General features: G+C 27.9%; 2 protein-coding genes across 2 annotated transcripts; one reads left to right on the plus strand and one right to left on the minus strand.

Annotated features, from left to right (window-relative positions):
• Positions 1 to 7,515: 7,515 nt before the first annotated feature.
• LOC113846856 (polygalacturonase-like) lies at positions 7,516 to 12,008 on the plus strand. Its single transcript, XM_027475563.1, has 4 exons — positions 7,516 to 8,061; positions 9,897 to 10,186; positions 10,719 to 10,947; positions 11,683 to 12,008. Exons 1-4 carry the CDS (start codon positions 7,624 to 7,626, stop codon positions 11,911 to 11,913), a joined length of 1,188 nt encoding a protein of 395 aa, XP_027331364.1. The 5' UTR covers positions 7,516 to 7,623; the 3' UTR covers positions 11,914 to 12,008.
• A 2,075-nt stretch (positions 12,009 to 14,083) lies between these two features.
• LOC113849971 (xylulose 5-phosphate/phosphate translocator, chloroplastic) lies at positions 14,084 to 15,797 on the minus strand. Its single transcript, XM_027480259.1, has 2 exons — positions 15,495 to 15,797; positions 14,084 to 15,449 (listed from the first exon to the last, which is right to left on the minus strand). Exons 1-2 carry the CDS (start codon positions 15,603 to 15,605, stop codon positions 14,313 to 14,315), a joined length of 1,248 nt encoding a protein of 415 aa, XP_027336060.1. The 5' UTR covers positions 15,606 to 15,797; the 3' UTR covers positions 14,084 to 14,312.
• Between the last annotated feature and the right edge of the window lie 1,238 nt (positions 15,798 to 17,035).

Here is a 17,035-nt window from a genome sequence, read left to right on the forward strand (position 1 = left end):
ATTCATCTAATCAGACGAATGCAACCGATTCTGAGTCATGTTGGGTAGAGTAGTAACAAACCCAGGGCCCAAGTTTGCATATCTTTCAACTGGTTAAATTTGATTCAGGTTGACCTGTTGACCAAAAAAAAAAAAGAATCAAGTTGACCTCATTATTTTTATCATTTCTTATTCTTGCAAACTATTAAAAAAATTTAATTTTTCATAAAAATATATTTACTAAAATTTATATTTTTTGCAACTGCTGATTCGATCCAACCTAATTGAATCAAAACTAGAGCTTAATTGGGTTAGGTTAAGAAAACTAATCTAATTTGAATTTAATTACTTAAATTGGAAAAAAATTTCTCTTAAATCTAACTCAACCCATAGTCTTACTAATGTTCCCTTTTTACTTTACAAATAAAATAATGTCTTTAACTTAGTTTTGAAAAAATGAAAATAATATTCTATTATTTTAGACTAAAGGTATTACTATCATTATGTTGGTTTTACTTTTTGCTCTTAATTCTTGTTCTAACATTAATAACGGAGAAAGAAATGGGTCTTGGGAAAGGCAAATCAAATTTAATTATATTTTTAAGTGAAAGTAATGCTAATAACATACTCTTTAATAATAATTTAATAGAGAAAAAATGAGACAAACATAATTTTTTCATAATTTTAAAAAAAGTTAATCAATAATTGAAATATACTAATAAATATATTATAGAATACAGTCTTAACTTTCCTTTTTATTTAATTAGTATTTACATTGTTAATTAAAGCACTTTAGAAAACCTATGTAAAAAATAAAATTTAAATACTTTAAATATCTCTAATTACTACATCAGTTGTATTATCAATTTTGGAACTAATATTAAATACCATATTTAATCAATTTAAAATGTATATTTTTTTTGGGGTCAACAAAATGTGATTTCTACACGTCGTATTAACGGAGAAGACAAATAGAATTTGCCTTACCCATTTCGCAAGCAGGCCAGCGAACAAAAACATATGCAACACAACCCCGCCCAGCAAACAATAAGAACACGTGGGAACGAAACGTTGGTTTTTGAAGTCATAAAAAGATTGGTGCTAATAACAGGCACGAACAAAAATTGGTGGAATATTTGATAATGAAACTCTTGACAAAATACAATTATGGCATAGTGTTGTCTTTAAGTTTCCTTTGTGTGGTTAGTTCATATAACAACAGAGAAGACGGGTCATCCACTCTATGTTGTGGCACATCACCCACCTATCTGTTAAAAACAGGAATCTTCATTTATTATAATTCACTATGTGAACCCAATTAGACCCGTGAGATATACGGACCACACTAATACGAAAAATTCATGATAGCAACACTTTTTTAAAATGTTTTTTTTATAAATTCTAATTAATAAATAAAAATATGTTATAGAATATATTTCTTGCGATAAATGTTTTATCCTCTTACAATTTCAGCCTACGGATAATTTTATTCCATAAAATTGACACATATTTTAAAAAAGATACAAAATAATTAATATTTTTAAAAAATACATATCACCTTTTTATGAGTATTCTGCGAATATTGGTGGGGACAAAGCTGAGTAGGATGTTTAACTTGCTTTATTCTTACACGTGCCTTGCATGAATTGGTACTGTGGGCATCGTACTCCTTGCACTTGTACGTCGTGGGCACGTGAGAATTATCAATGAAGTAGATGTTAGTGTGTAGGAAAATTCTATGAGGATATGATTAGGGATAAGGCCATGGTAGGTTTATTTTAAATTTTGATATTTATTTAAATTCTAAAAGATAAATTATTGGCTAAAATCAAATAATCTAAAGTATTTATTAATTTATTTTTCATATAAAATTTATTTATCCAATAAAAATATTTAAACTAAAATTTTAATTAATTAAATTTATATTTTATAAAAAAATTATTAAATGATATAAATATGTAATTTTGACATTCAGTATTAATACTGTGACACTCGTGCGTGTAATTGAGAATGACAATACATTCTAACTCTCAACTATCAATACGAGTCCATTTGTTTTACTTTTATTTGAAACAATGTTTTTAAAAAACTTTAATGTATTTGTTTGAGTCTTTCTTTAAAAAAACCAGAATATATTTTTAAAAATAATTTTGGGTACTTTTTTTATAAGTGTAACTAATTTAATTTTAATACATTTTTAAAATCACAGTGTTTTTCTACTTTAATTTAAAAGATTAAACAAACAGATCATATATATATCGCTGTCGAAAACAAAAGCAATCAAATGTATCAATGACTAACATATGCTATTGATCTATCGAAAGACTAGTGTATACAATATGTCTTCTAACATAGTTAAATCACACTGAGATGTCATATACATATCATCATAGAACACCAAATATACAGATTAATTATATTTGGATTTCATCATAAAATAGGTTATGTGGCTGTCAAATTGTGTTTGGATTAATTGTCTATTTCTGGAATTGATTTTTTTTATGAAGTGTGTATATTTAAAAATACGTTAAAAATAATATAAACGTGTTTCCAGTACAAAATTTATAATTAATATAGTATTTAAATAAACGTGAATTCAAAAACTTTTTAACATGAATCTAAACATGTTAAAACTTTTTATACTCTCTTGTATCGGATTCAATAGGTCAAATTGCAGGGTAGCAATATATGTAAAAGTTCACGGAGGTAGAGAGAAGACTTAGCCAGCATTTTTTAATGTTTAGCATGTGTATTCTTCATTCAACCATACAATGGGTTTAGAATGAAATTTCTCATAATCCAAAAAAAATCTTAATCAAAGGAGAGAAATAGTAATGTGGTATATTAAAAGTAAGAAATGCTATTTATCTCAATTTTTTTAACTTTGTCAAAACTGTGTATACCTACTTCTATGTTTTCATATTTCTTTTATTGTAGAAGTAATGAAAAAAATGGTAGAAAAGGTTGAAACAATGACTAATTTCAAGTTGATGATAAAACTTATTTGGAAATATGAAAAAGTGTTTTAAATAAGAAATATTTTCACGTTTTAAAAGATTTTACTGTAGTTAATGAAATGAATGACACTTGATTTAGAATTCATGTTTGATTGTGTGGATTGACACGTAATTTTAGCAAATGGGTCAAATGTTGAAGATACACCACTACTCATTCATTATTGTGGTAATGATGCTGGAATATTGTCTTTTGTGATTGGTTTTTCTTAGGATTAGTCTTTCCCTTTTGTCAACCACTAAGAACTATAACTTTATTTATTTATTTTCATTTTATGCCATGTTATTTCCCATCAAATTATGGAAAAAACTAACAAGCTTTTTTTTTCTTTTTTTTTCATGTGAAAGCAAATGGAATCTTATTGCATATAAATTTGAAAAAAGATTTCATAACGTACCATTCGATGCATCTGCTTTATTTAACTAAAATATTAGTAATAGATGTATAATGAATCAATATATGATAATAACCATAGCTTAGCTCAGGGTAGTGAGGTACATAAGCTTAGACAAATTCTAGTTTGTTGTAATATGGACACGTAATAATTTTATGTTAGTTCTTGTGGGGATTGGTCTTTCCCCTTATGTCAACCAACAAGCACTTGAACATCACAATTTTTGCATTCAAAACAGCATGACCTTGCAACTTCTTCATCAAGTGTCAATTAAGAGCTCTCAATTTCACAACTTCATCCTCCATAGACGTAGACTTTTTTCTTCTCAAGAGTGTGAAACTGACAAGCGAAAGTGTGAGGGTGTTGTCACGGAAAGAAGATGAGGAACATGAAATTCAGAAAAATATAAATTTAAATTTTCCTTATTTATGATATAATAATAATGAGCTGAATTTTCATTATTTAACTCATTACTTAGCAGAGTACATATGACGGTAGAAATTAAATCTTCACATCTTAAAATTATTAAAGATTAAAATTTAACAATTTTTTTAAGGACTTATTCCAAAAAAATATTACTTTTATAAAAAAAAAACATAATTAAGCCTATAAAAATATTAGTAACATATTTTTTAAAATATATTTTTTAGTATTAATTAAAATATAATAAAAATCATAAAGTTAGGTAAATTTTATTTTTAATTTAATAATACTACTAGCATGTTTATAATTTTCATACATTTTATTCAATAAATTAAAATACAACAAAAAATAAATTTTTATAACTTTTTTTTTTATGTACGATAAAAATAACGACCTCTTTTTTAAGTCTGTCATTTGTATAATGACATTGTGAAGGCGATGCTGGGTGGAGAAATGTTATATCCTGTTTTGCTTTCAATTGTGTGTGTATATATATATATATATAATATTGTTTGTTTTTCTGTTTGCATGTTAAAATTATTCTATAGGTGTTTCAAAATGAGGCTTTATTATTATTATTATTATTATTATTGGAGAAAATGAAAGTTCATATATATTCAGACAAATAACTACATTTACTTTCATAGTATGCTTTTCATATTTTTTTTATTAGCCAAAGAAAAAACCATAATAAAACTTTCCATGCATGCCACCTTTGGTGGAGATGTTATACAATCTATCTCAGTGAAAATAAAAATGTTATAATTCTTTTGATAGACACATCAGCCTCATTAATTTGATATTGTCGTTTGTAGCTATTCTTATTTTTAACAGAAAAATTATCTTCACTTATCCATTAAAACAGAAAGACACTGGATCTTATAAATATCATAAAATCCATATATATATTTTTCTCTCTTATGTCATAAACTATCCAATACACAAAAGGATCCACCCCTTTTTCAACGCATCCTTGATCCTTCTTTATATAATAGATAATCTTTGCTAACAACAGTACCCTAGTATTAAACATAGTTATAATTCATATAAATTGTTTTAAATTTATAACAAAATTTTTATTTATTTTATATATATATTTTTAAAAGTTTATCTAAACTGATTGATCGTGTCATGAATTTTTCAACGTCTAGAACTTTAAAATTACTTTGTTTGATTCGTGAACTTGAATGCCATGTTTTTATTAATCACTCTTTTCAAACGTAAGTTTTATTGAAAAAGTAGTGTATTTATTATACTTTATTTTAATACAATAAATATTTTATTTTTACTAAAATTTTATTACATTTAAATGTTTAATTAACTCAGTCATTGTATAATTTGAAAAAAAAAAACTTATACGGATAATAATAAAAAAATATTTTTATTTTTATTTTTTATGCAATATTTCTGTTCTACGCTTTTTTCTACAGGCTTGTCATATTAATTACATGCACATCACATATAGCTTGATATGTTCCATTTCCCATTCTTTCATTGTCTTCACTCTAGCCAACTTGAACCATTTTCTCCTCGAGAACAAAACCATAAATCTTATAAGACAAAAGCAATAGCTCGTTTCTTGTAATTTCTATGGTTTTATAAAGTAAGAATAAATCCTTTTAAGTTTTTTTTTTATTTTCTTTTCTTTATCTAAGTTTATGGATTTCCTTAAAAAACAAAAGAAAACATAATTTTTAGTTAGATCTTTACAGAAGATATATAAAAGTAAATAGTTTTTAGATAAATGCAATTTTAAAGGCTAAATTTTATAAAATAATTAAAAACAATTTATGATTTTTTCTTTAAATTCTCTTTAAAAAAATTCATATAAATACATTTCATATTTGTTTTGTTAATATCAGTCTTTAAGATTATATTTAAATATATAAATAAAATATTTATTATAAAAAATATAACACTGTTACTCTCTTTTTATAATACGTGCCCTACGGCTTTTTGTACTGGCTTGCATATTAATTCCGTTTCGCTTTCTTTCATTGTCTTGTCTGTAGCCAACTTGCACTATTTTCACCTCCACACCAAAACCATAAATCTATATAAAACAAAGCTCATAACTCGTTTCTTTTCATTCCTATGATTATATAAAGCTAATCATTAAATGCTTTTAATTCTTTTTGTTTGACCTACACATAAAGTACCATTAGCATCAAATTATAGGTTTATATACGAAAATTGCATTTTTTTTCCCTTTTTTCTCTTTTCTATTTTGCACTTCTTTCTATCTCATACACTCACAAAATAGACCGTACAGACTAACATTTTCCTGTCACCTGCATAAATTTGATTATCATTACTTGATATAACCATAACTAAATTTCTTCAATTTTTTCTTTCAATTGGACTGCATCATTATATATAGACTATATTTGATAAAATGAGTTGTAGATAATTAAAAATTTATGATTGTATAACTAACTTGTAAAATTAAATTGTTTGGTAAACTAGTTATATAATTGACTAATTTATGTTAAATGAATTAAAAGAATATAAAACTTAAATGAGATATAATTTATTTTAACATACTTTATTGATAAAAATAATATTATTAATTCAAATAATAACTTAAATTTATTTTTAAAATTATTGATTTAATATGTTAAATCAATAAAAATTACATTAACTAATTTATATAATTTATTTCTTAATTTTAAAGGTATTATTTATCTATTTAATTTTTTGATAAACTATATTGTTAATTATTAATGAAAAATAAAATAAAGAAATGAAAGAACAAAATAATTAATGTATTCAAGTTTTGATTGTAAAAAAATAACAATAAATAAAAATGTAATACAAATATTGTCAATTATTTTTTAAAAGCTATACTTTTCTTTAGATAATTTTTTAAAAAGTTAATTTTTTTTTATTTTATATTTATCAAATGACTCTATAAATTTATTAATTAAGTCAATAAATTACAAATTCTTAAATAGGCTGCAACATAACTATAGTACTATCGTACATTTCTACAATGATATTTGCACTCATTACTAATCATGTAGAAGTTTCTTTGACAACGTTAGTAATTTTCAAAGGAAGTTGAAGGCACATCCTTGAATTTCTTCTACCCTTTCTACTTAAACTTCAGCCTCTCTGACTCAAACTTTAGTTTCAAACTATTTGAACTTTCCTGAGTTATCAAAAATCTTCTCCCCAAATCACAACTCGCTTGTTTTCCTTTAACATGTCGCTCACTAACACGAGTTATTAAGATTTTATTTTAAAAATAAAAATTTAGGTTTGCAAGTAATATTTATTAATTGTTGTTCTTTTATTTATATAAATTTGCAAATGATTATAGAACATTAATTAATAAATTAATAAACAATATATTTTTATTAAAATTTACTATAAAAATATATTAATAATATTTTATAAAAATATTTAATTCTTTAATTAATATCATAATCATGCTTATTATCATTTTTATTTATTTGTTTGAGATTTTTAAAATTATATTACTTAAACCATTTTAAAAATATCTACATTATATATTTATATTTTATTACACTTATTTATATTTGTTTTCTCCCTAATCACATCAAAAGTTTTGGACATTTATTTGATTATTATTTATTCACTAATATACTGAATTAATAGGCATGAAAAATCTGAGAATATGCATACAAAATCCTTTAGCTTATAAATACCCCCTCTCACACAAACCGTTCCAAATCACCACCACGACTCCTCCTCCACCTTCACCACTACCTCTCAATCCTCTCACTCTCTCTCTCTCTATCTCTCTCTCTCTCTCTCTCTCTCTCTCTCTCTCTCTCTCTCAAACGAAAATGGCAGCAAAAACTCTGATTGTTCTGTTGACATTGTACATGTTGAATCCAACCTCAGCCAAATCAACAACCTTCAATGTGGTGGACTTTGGAGCCACACCAGATGGCGTAACGGACTCGACGGAGGCGTTCTTGAGCGCATGGAGCAAAGCATGTGGGTCACCGAAACCCGCAGGGATTCACGTTCCAAAAGGAGAGTTCTTATTAGGAAGAGCCGTTGCGTTCAGTGGACAATGTGCGAACAACGCTATCTCCATAACCCTTCGTGGCACTTTGCTCGCTCCTTCTGATTATCGCTTCGTTGAAGACGCTGACCATTGGTTGACTTTTGACCAAGTTAGCGGCGTTTCCATTCACGGTGGTACTCTTGATGCCCGAGCCTCTTCCCTTTGGAATTGCAAAACCTCTACCAATTCTAAATGCCCTGTTGGAGCCCCGGTACGTCTATTTTTTTCCCTCAATATCAATGCCAATCGTTCAAACAACTGCTTCCAACTTATTCTCACTTACACTGTTCCTCATAACTGGATTGTTTAAAAATGATAAAAAAAAATTATGCAGTTGATTGAGGATATTTTTAGCTATATTTAAATATACATAGAACATACGTGTATATAAATGAGAAATAATAATAATAGTAATAATTATATTCTATTGCATGAAACATTAATCTGAATAATGTAAACAACATAATTATTTGAAAACACTGGATGTCATGCTGTTACGTGACTTTAATGGGTGTTAAGGTAACAGTGGGGATCATGAGACTGTTTGCAACCGCTCACTGGGTCTGTGGTTGGTGTGAAGTTGAAGAAAATGACAAATGAGGAAGTCCAGAATTCGGATTTTATGTATTAAAGATAATATGCATATTTAAATATGTATATATAAATATTATTACTTTGCATCTCACTACACCAATAGTAACCTTCTTTCACTTCTCTAAATTCAAATCTGAAGGTCCGATGCAATAATTTATGATATTGAAAAATGTTTGATAAACATGCTTAAAAATGAGAAGATGTGTGAAAAATAATAAATAATTACATGTGATAAGATAAGAAAGAATATTTTTGTTGTACATTTTTTTTAAGTGCAGGAGCAGAAAGAAGGAAAAGATTGAAGGTATGAAATGTAAAAAATATTATAAATACATTGAGATTATAAAAAATAATTTGAATATTATTACAGGTACATAAATATTATTATTGGATAATAAATAAATAATGAGAAATTATTTGATAAAAAAAATAAACAGACAAATGTAAAATAAACAGTGTGCATCGTCATCACGTCTGTGAATCAAAATTTTACAAATAGGTTTTTTTAATGTTATTTTAAGAAACTAAAAACAAAATCTTTTATTTTAAAATTATTAAAATATTTAATGTATATTCTTATAATAATTTAAAATATTTAATAAAATATATTTAAAATGTACTTTTAGACAAATTCTCTCCCTGGTGAGATTTTGCTGTGTCCAAACTGAGGGTTCGGTTTTCTCGGAAATTGCATTTGTAGGACCCAACCGGGTGACGAGAATTTGTGGGTCCACTCAATAATAGATCACGAGGAACCAAATATCACTTTTTCTTTTTCCTGTAATAATCGCTGACACACCCACGTAAGGGCTTGTTTAGTATACATAGAGGCTCTAAATTGACGTGAATTGGAGAGCGAAAAGAGAAATATGAAATAAAAAATGTGATACGTAGTATGATAAAAAAAAATGGATACTAGATATTAGAGGAAGTGGTTGTGAATATATAGCATTAATTTATTTTTTTTTATCAAAAGCATTGTTAATGCGTCATTTTTTAAATAGAAAAGCTTAAAGGATGACAAGTTTGTTTATGTGATCCTTCTGAGCGTGTTCACTCTCAAGTTTCTTTGTTTCGACGTAACTTGGATTGTTTGTGGGAAAATAATGACAAAAAAAAGGAAGTAAAGAGAAAATAAGACAAAAGAAAACGGCAAGAAAGATGAAATATGTTTATATATATATATATATGTCATTTTCATTGTACTGAAAACTGTACCTAACTCTTGTTCACTCTCTTCCTTTATTTTCATCTCTTCTTTAAAAATATATATGAACAATTAAGGTAGAAAAAGATAAAGACTTACTTCAATCAAACACTGATATAGCTCACTCCTTACTTCAATCAAACAATTCTGCTGACATAACCATTAACCATGCACACGCTCTTTGCTACTTTACATAAAGGGTTTAGAGTGTGTTTTTAATTATTAATTTTTGTGTGAAAGAGCAGTCACTTAGATTTAGAAGCTCGGACCACGTTGTTGTGACTGGATTGACCTCTCTGAATAGTCAACTGTTCCACATACTGGTGGATGAATGCCACAACGTAAAATTGCATGGAGTGAAGCTCATGGCTGATGGAAACAGCCCTAACACTGATGGAATCCATGTCCAGTTCTCCACTGATGTCACCATCCTTAAACCTAGAATTCGAACTGGGGACGATTGCATCTCTATTGGCCCTGGCTCTAAGAACTTGTGGATCGAAGATGTTGCCTGCGGACCTGGCCATGGGATAAGGTATTTTTCTTCTTATTGGTAGCTTTTTCTTATAAAACTTCTTTAAAAATTTATCCAAACTGAATCATATTTTAATATAATAATATACTTTTATATTAAAAGAATAATCATAAAACCTCCTATCTTTATGTCTATAAAAGCTCATAATTATTAAATATATTTTATATTTTTATGATAATCCGTATGTATATCATTTAATATTTATTTTATAAAACAATGAGAAATTTATTAAAAAATATGTAGAGGATATAACAAAGCTTGTATTATAAAATTTAGGTTTAGCAATATATAACTTTTGGTATATATTACAATTCCATTTAATTTATCAATTATATGAAATTTTCAAATTGATTAAGTTAAGAGATAATTTTTTTAAAGAAATTTTATCATATAAAAAATATAAATGTATAATGACTACTTTCATTTTTAAAAAAACAATAGTTTTATTTAGATGATCAAATTAAATTAATGAATTGATATTAATATTTTTAAAATTTATATATTGTTATTGTTTACTCAAATTTTGCGGCAGCATTGGAAGCTTAGGATGGAGCTTGGACGAACCTGGTGTAAAGAATGTGACAGTCCTAAAGACAACATTCTCTAAGACTCTAAATGGTTTTAGAATAAAGACTTGGGGGAGGCCAAGTGATGGATTTGTGAATGATGTCCATTTTGAACATGCTAGCATGAATGATGTCCTAAACCCCATTGTAATTGATCAAAGTTACTGCCCTTCCTATAGTGGCTGCCCTACTCAGGTGAGTTTTCTCTTTGGGTAACTTTTGGTCCCAAGATAAAAATATTAGAAAGTGTTTATTTTCCGCTTTAAAAACAGTTTTCTTTTTTTAAAAATAAAATTCAATTCAAATTTGTATTATATTTTATTTATAAAAACAGTAATAAACATACCTAGTATATAATTTTAGTTTAGTAATCGTTTTTGTTTTGAATTTAATTACATAATTTTTTAATTGCTACAGTAAATATTTTGATCAGTTTCTCTCCTTAAAACTTTCAAATCCTGACTTTTATTCAAGTTGTCCATAAATCACCTGATTAAACTATTTTGAATTCTCTTTTGGTTGAACTTCATCAATCCAACCATTAATTTCACCCACAATAAGAAAATCTTCAAATCTCCCCATACCCTGCAAATTTTTCCAAATTTCGTTAAGTTTCTATAGTTACCAAATTTTTAGATTTCAAACCATTAAAATTATTTCTTATTTCAAGTACTAAATCCTCAATTATTTAAGTTATAAATAAAGATTTTACAGTTTTTATACAGAGAAAAAACAGTAGAACTTAACTAAGAGTAGAACTTAACTAAGTTTTATGGGAGACTCGTTTAAATTTTTGTAAAAAGAGAGAAAATAAAAAAAAATCATAAATTTTACAAGGGATCAAATATTTAATTAAACACAAGATTACTAAAAGAACAAATCATATGACAACTTGTAAGTGATGAGATATTTCTATGAATTTACTTACAGGCCTCAGGAGTGAAGATAAGTGATGTTTCATACAAAGACGTTCATGGAACATCTGCATCACCTGTTGCTGTGAAATTTGACTGCAGTTCAGAGAAGCCATGCGAAAGGATAACGTTGGAGGATGTGAAGCTCACTTACAAGAACCAAACTCCTCAAGCTTTGTGTAAGCACGCGGGTGGAACCACAACGGGTACAGTTCAACCCAGGAGTTGCTTTGGAAACAATAATTAATCATGTGCTAAAATTCAGATGTATTTTTTAACTGTATTATTTCCTTCTGATCGAAACAAATATTTATTTTATTAAAATTAATAAATAATAGTTATATGTTATAATTTTATATTTTATTATAAAAAAATTATAGTATTAAATGATTAAATTAATATTTTATGTTAAATGAATAAATAAATATATTTATTTATATCAGTAATGAATGATTGTCACATTAACACAAATTTTATAATAAATAAAGTATAAAAATAATTTAATTTAAATATATGTTTAGTCCTTGCATTTTACTGAATTTTTAGTTTTGGTCTATTTAAATTATTATTTTTTTAGTTTTGATTCCTATATTTTAGCAAATTATCATTTTGAGTTTTTTTAGCTTTGACACCATCTTAGTAAATCAAATCAACAATAGGGACTAAAAATAAAAAAATATGAAAAAATAATAATTAAAACAAAAGAAATTGAAAGGACTAAAATAGAAAAAAATGTTAAAATATAAGGATTAAAAATATATTTAAGTTAAATAATTTAAATTATATACATATAAAAATAAGGCTTTGTTTTTTGTAATTAAAAAAACATTGATATCATTTTTGTATAAATAACACTGAAGCTGATTTTGCAAGACCAAAGAGAATGCTGTGTCAAATGTGAATGTTCTCCAAAGTCATACTCATAGGACAAGATAAATACAGTCTACACCGTGCAGTTTCTTCATAGTTTGTCTTGGGCTGGTTTTGGGCTTCGTTTCTTAATTTAATGAAGTGTCTTCGACAAAAACAAAAAGAGAAAAGGTTGCTAGCATAAGCCTATGATGTTTGTAGTCCATCGAGCCACTTTGAAAATCAATTTTTATGGCAGGATTATATTAACACCACAATCAGTGCATATGTATTTCGATTATATGTTTCGAGGAACATGTTAAGTATTGGTTAAAAAAAATTAAAATAAAATTTATTGAAAGGTATAATATTGTATTTTTTTGCAAATTTTTATGTACTACTAATGTAATCTTTAACCAAAAAAAAAAACTTTTATGTTTAATTATTTTTTATAATTTTTAAATGTGTTTAAAGATATAAAAAAATTATAAATAACATTTTTTTATTAAAAATATAAAAACTAATTCATCACCAACATTAAATGTTATAACTTTCAATAAAAAAATTACTATATATTAATTTCTTGTTGTATGTCTTCAGACACATTAAGAAAAAAGTTACTTTTGTCTGGCTTAAATCTGTCTCTTGTTAAATTAATATACAGTTTAGAATGCCTTTATATGGTTCTGCATTCGTAATAAATTGTGGCATCCTTTACTCTACACGAAGAATTTGCCTACGATTTCCGTGGCATGTATCTTTAGTCAATTTGAATGAAGAATTGCATCATTCATATAATATTTTTTACAACGCTATATTTTAGATTGGCACTGTTTTCTCCACATAATTCATACTCTGCTCTCACTGATTCCTTACAAAATGTTGATGGTTTGACCGTTTCTCATACTCCCTCTCTAAAGTTTAGTGCAACTACATATCATCAATTAGTTCTGATTTATAGTGGCAACTTGCTCTGCCTAATCAAATAAAACTATCAATGCCTACAGTGATTGATTAGCACGCCAAATCCATGATATGTAGTTGCACTAAACTTTAGATTTAAGAAAGCCAAAAATCAAAGAACAAAAAATAGCACTCAAGTAGATTGTAAATCTCAGCCAGAACAGTGATGCAGTACAAATGTTCAACACTTCAACTAGTTAAAACCTAAAACTTAGTTACATATTCTACAACAAAATAGATGAGCACAACTTAATAAAATGGGACCTGTGCTACAAAAGGAACTATTTACTTCAACAAAAAGTAGCTAGATGTTTAGAAAGTTGTATTGTGAAATTCACATAAGACTTCATTTCACTTTTGATGATATAAATAATATAATCAAAAGCATACCAGATTGCTAGAAAACAAAGGAAATAAAGGGCAGTGTGAGTGCTATAATTCGGAAAACATTCTCATGCTCAATTATGGAATGCAGTCACCAACTGAGAACTAGGGCTTCAGGATTTGTAGTAGTGACAAATTAAATGACACCTCAAATATTAAGCAAGTAAATTGTGATTAGATAGACATAAGAAAACTTTGAGATTGATCAACAAATTGTAGTCAATTTCTTATATATGCCTGATGTATTCAATATAAATCAAGTTAGATGAATTATATTCATGAAAATAAACCGAATCAAGTAAAATTGCTTTCAAACATCAATAGAGAAACCATAGCAATTGTTCAAAAGAAACCAGAATGGAAGATCATTATTCATGTCTAAATCTAACACGCCTAATAGAAATACTCAAATAATCAAGGGTTTTCTCTCAGTAATGTTTCTTTTTTTCCCTAACTATTCTTTTCACCTTCAATTTTCTTTGCTTTCTTTGCGGAATTCGCCTGTGAATACAGGAATGTTCCAAGAATAGCAATGGCAGATCCAAGGGCATTAAGTGGTCTAACAGGATTCCTGAACACCAAAACTGAAGAAACAATCACCACCACTCTCTTCATTGTGTTTCCCACTGAAAAAGTTAGTGGGCTAATTTCATCCAAGGCTTGGTAAGATGATTGATTATATAGATGGTAGAACACACCAGACACCAAAACCCATATATAAAATGTGGATGGTTTGCTTATAGCTTCTATTGCCTTGTAATACCCAGGAATCCACTGTGATCCTTCTACAAAAATAGCCACTGGAAACAGGTAGAGCAATGAAACTATGGTAATCCAACCATACAAGTTCAAACCATCAACTTCCTTGAAATTCTGTAAACTCCTTTTAGAATAGATGTTCCTCAATACAAAACCAACATTACTAATGAGTGCACCCCACAATCCTTGTACATTGAAAGACACCTCAGTGACAGCTGCTAAGGAACAACCAAGCACAATAGGTAAAATTGAGAGCCAAACCTGAATGGGGTATCTATCACCAAGGACAGAAGAAAACATGACAGAGAAAACAGGTTCTGCTGATTTGATGACATGGGTGAAGGACACAGCAACCTTAGAGAATGAAACACAAGCTGATATGTGTCCTATTGTGTGGAACAAAGCAGGTCCAAGGAGAGCAATGATGAAAGGTTTTGTGATTTTTGGACAAGGTTGAAGCTTTAAGGTCCAGAGGGCCAACATCCAAATGGACCCAACAAAGAGTTGGAAAGAAGCAAGAAGCCATGGGAATGGGAATATGTTCAACACTTTCTTGTTGTAAATATTGAAGACAATGTTTTGGAAGTACCATAGCCCAAATACTAGAGCAAGTTTGAGATTCTTAGATTTGGGATTACTGGGGACAGCACCTTCTCCCTCAGGATTAACATTAGATGCTGCCTTAACAATTTGATTTCTGGGTTTTGCTAAGAACTCAAAAGGGTGTGAAAGGAATCTGTTAGAACAGCTTAAATTTGTTATAGAATGTTGGATCCGAGATGTGTGCATGAGAGAAAGATTGGAACTTTTGAGACCTGATTCATGTGGCTGAGAAATGGTTCTGCAACAGTGTAGGTTCTTCTGAGACTGAACCCTGCTGAGAAGATTTGGTTTGAGAATGGGAGGTGCATTTATGAAACATTGGTGACTTGGTTTGCTGAAAGTGACAGAGGATGATGATGGAACAACATTCAAAGATAGCATTTTTGTGGCTGGTCCTGCTTCAGGCAGAAACAACTGAGACAATGGGAAGCGAAAAGAGAGAACTGGATTCTGAAAAGAAGAAGAACAAGACAGGTTTTAAGACTTCAAAACTTCAAAGGGATTGACGTCCTTTTTGAGAGGGCACACACAATGGAGATGACCTACAAACAAGCCCGTCAATAAAACCTAGTACAGACAGCCGAAGGTACAATTTTGTCCCTAAACTATGTTCATTGAAAGTTATTTAACATTTAAACTTACTTTGGTTTTATGAAAAAAGATAGAAGGAAAAAGGGACGAAAGAAAAAAGAATTGAAAAAAGGTAACTTTTATGGTTTATGTGTCATTAATTGATTATTTTTAAGGTAAAAAAATTATTCTAAATTTTTATTATAGTTACTTAGAAAGGATAAAAAAGGAACTAATAAGAAAAAGACAGCTGATTTAATTAAAAATCAAATCAAACACACTTATATTCAATCTATTTAACATAAGATTTTAGTTGTAAATATGTGAAATCTTTGTTAATTAGTGTCTTTTAAAGATACAAATTATGAAATTAATAAATAAAAAATTATTACAAATTTCAGTATATGTGTATTAATAAATGTTACATTTTTTATAAAAAATATTTTATAATATTCTTAGAATATTATTTAATATTTTTTATATTTTATGGTTCTGTACTTTGAAACTTTTCAATTATTGACACTGCCTTCTTTTTTCATTTTTAAATGTAGATTATATTCTTCAATTGATGCATTATTTTTTATGGAATGTCCTTTATAGTTTCTTTTTATATTGAAGTAATAACTTTTAATGTCTAATTTATTCTAGAAAATGTTATTTAAAGTTTTCAAAAAGGAAAAATTATAACATCAAATTTGGAAATTACATCTTTTTTCTATCAAAAGAGAAAAGGTATATCTCATTTTTTGTCTGTCTAAAGGCATGAAAGTTTATATATATATTAAAAAAAATCATTGGAATGATTTATAACAAAGGTTGAATAGTTTCATACAGCTTTATAGGTGCTGGAGTCGAGGAAATTCTAACAACATTCAGCACGTTCTTCAATCTATTTTGCAACAAAGGTTGAAAAGTTATATCTCCTGCAAGAAAAATCCAAGGCATTCCACAAAGCACCACAAGGAGAGAGACACCCTAAACCCAAAAAGCTAGTACTGCAACAGTACCCATTCCACCGTGATTACGTCATTGCTCCTTGTGGTTTACAACCGTTAGAGACTGAAGAGTAAAGCAGAAATTATGAGTTGAAAAGGGGCGAAGGAGAAGAAGAAATTGCTAAAGTCATGGACTTGATGAAGAAATAGGATGTAACCCTAAGAAGACGAGCACAGGCAAACCCTTATCACCGATGGCAAGAACTTGCCTATAACGAAGTGGCGGGTTAAAGTTGACTCCCATAA

Source organism: Abrus precatorius, unplaced genomic scaffold, assembly GCF_003935025.1.
Source record: "Abrus precatorius isolate BTA unplaced genomic scaffold, Abrus_2018 Scaffold10, whole genome shotgun sequence".
Classification (NCBI taxonomy): Eukaryota; Viridiplantae; Streptophyta; class Magnoliopsida; order Fabales; family Fabaceae; genus Abrus; species Abrus precatorius.

Excerpts from the sequence above, each read along its gene's own strand:
- LOC113849971 (XM_027480259.1), bottom strand. The coding sequence starts at position 15,605 with ATGCTATCTTTGAATGTTGTTCCATCATCATCCTCTGTCACTTTCAGC. Across the intron at positions 15,450-15,494 it reads AACCAAATCTTCTCAGCAGG|CCACATGAATCAGGTCTCAA; the intron begins GTTCAGTCTCAG and ends ACCATTTCTCAG.
- LOC113846856 (XM_027475563.1), top strand. The coding sequence starts at position 7,624 with ATGGCAGCAAAAACTCTGATTGTTCTGTTGACATTGTACATGTTGAAT. Across the intron at positions 10,187-10,718 it reads GGACCTGGCCATGGGATAAG|CATTGGAAGCTTAGGATGGA; the intron begins GTATTTTTCTTC and ends ATTTTGCGGCAG. Across the intron at positions 10,948-11,682 it reads ATAGTGGCTGCCCTACTCAG|GCCTCAGGAGTGAAGATAAG; the intron begins GTGAGTTTTCTC and ends ATTTACTTACAG.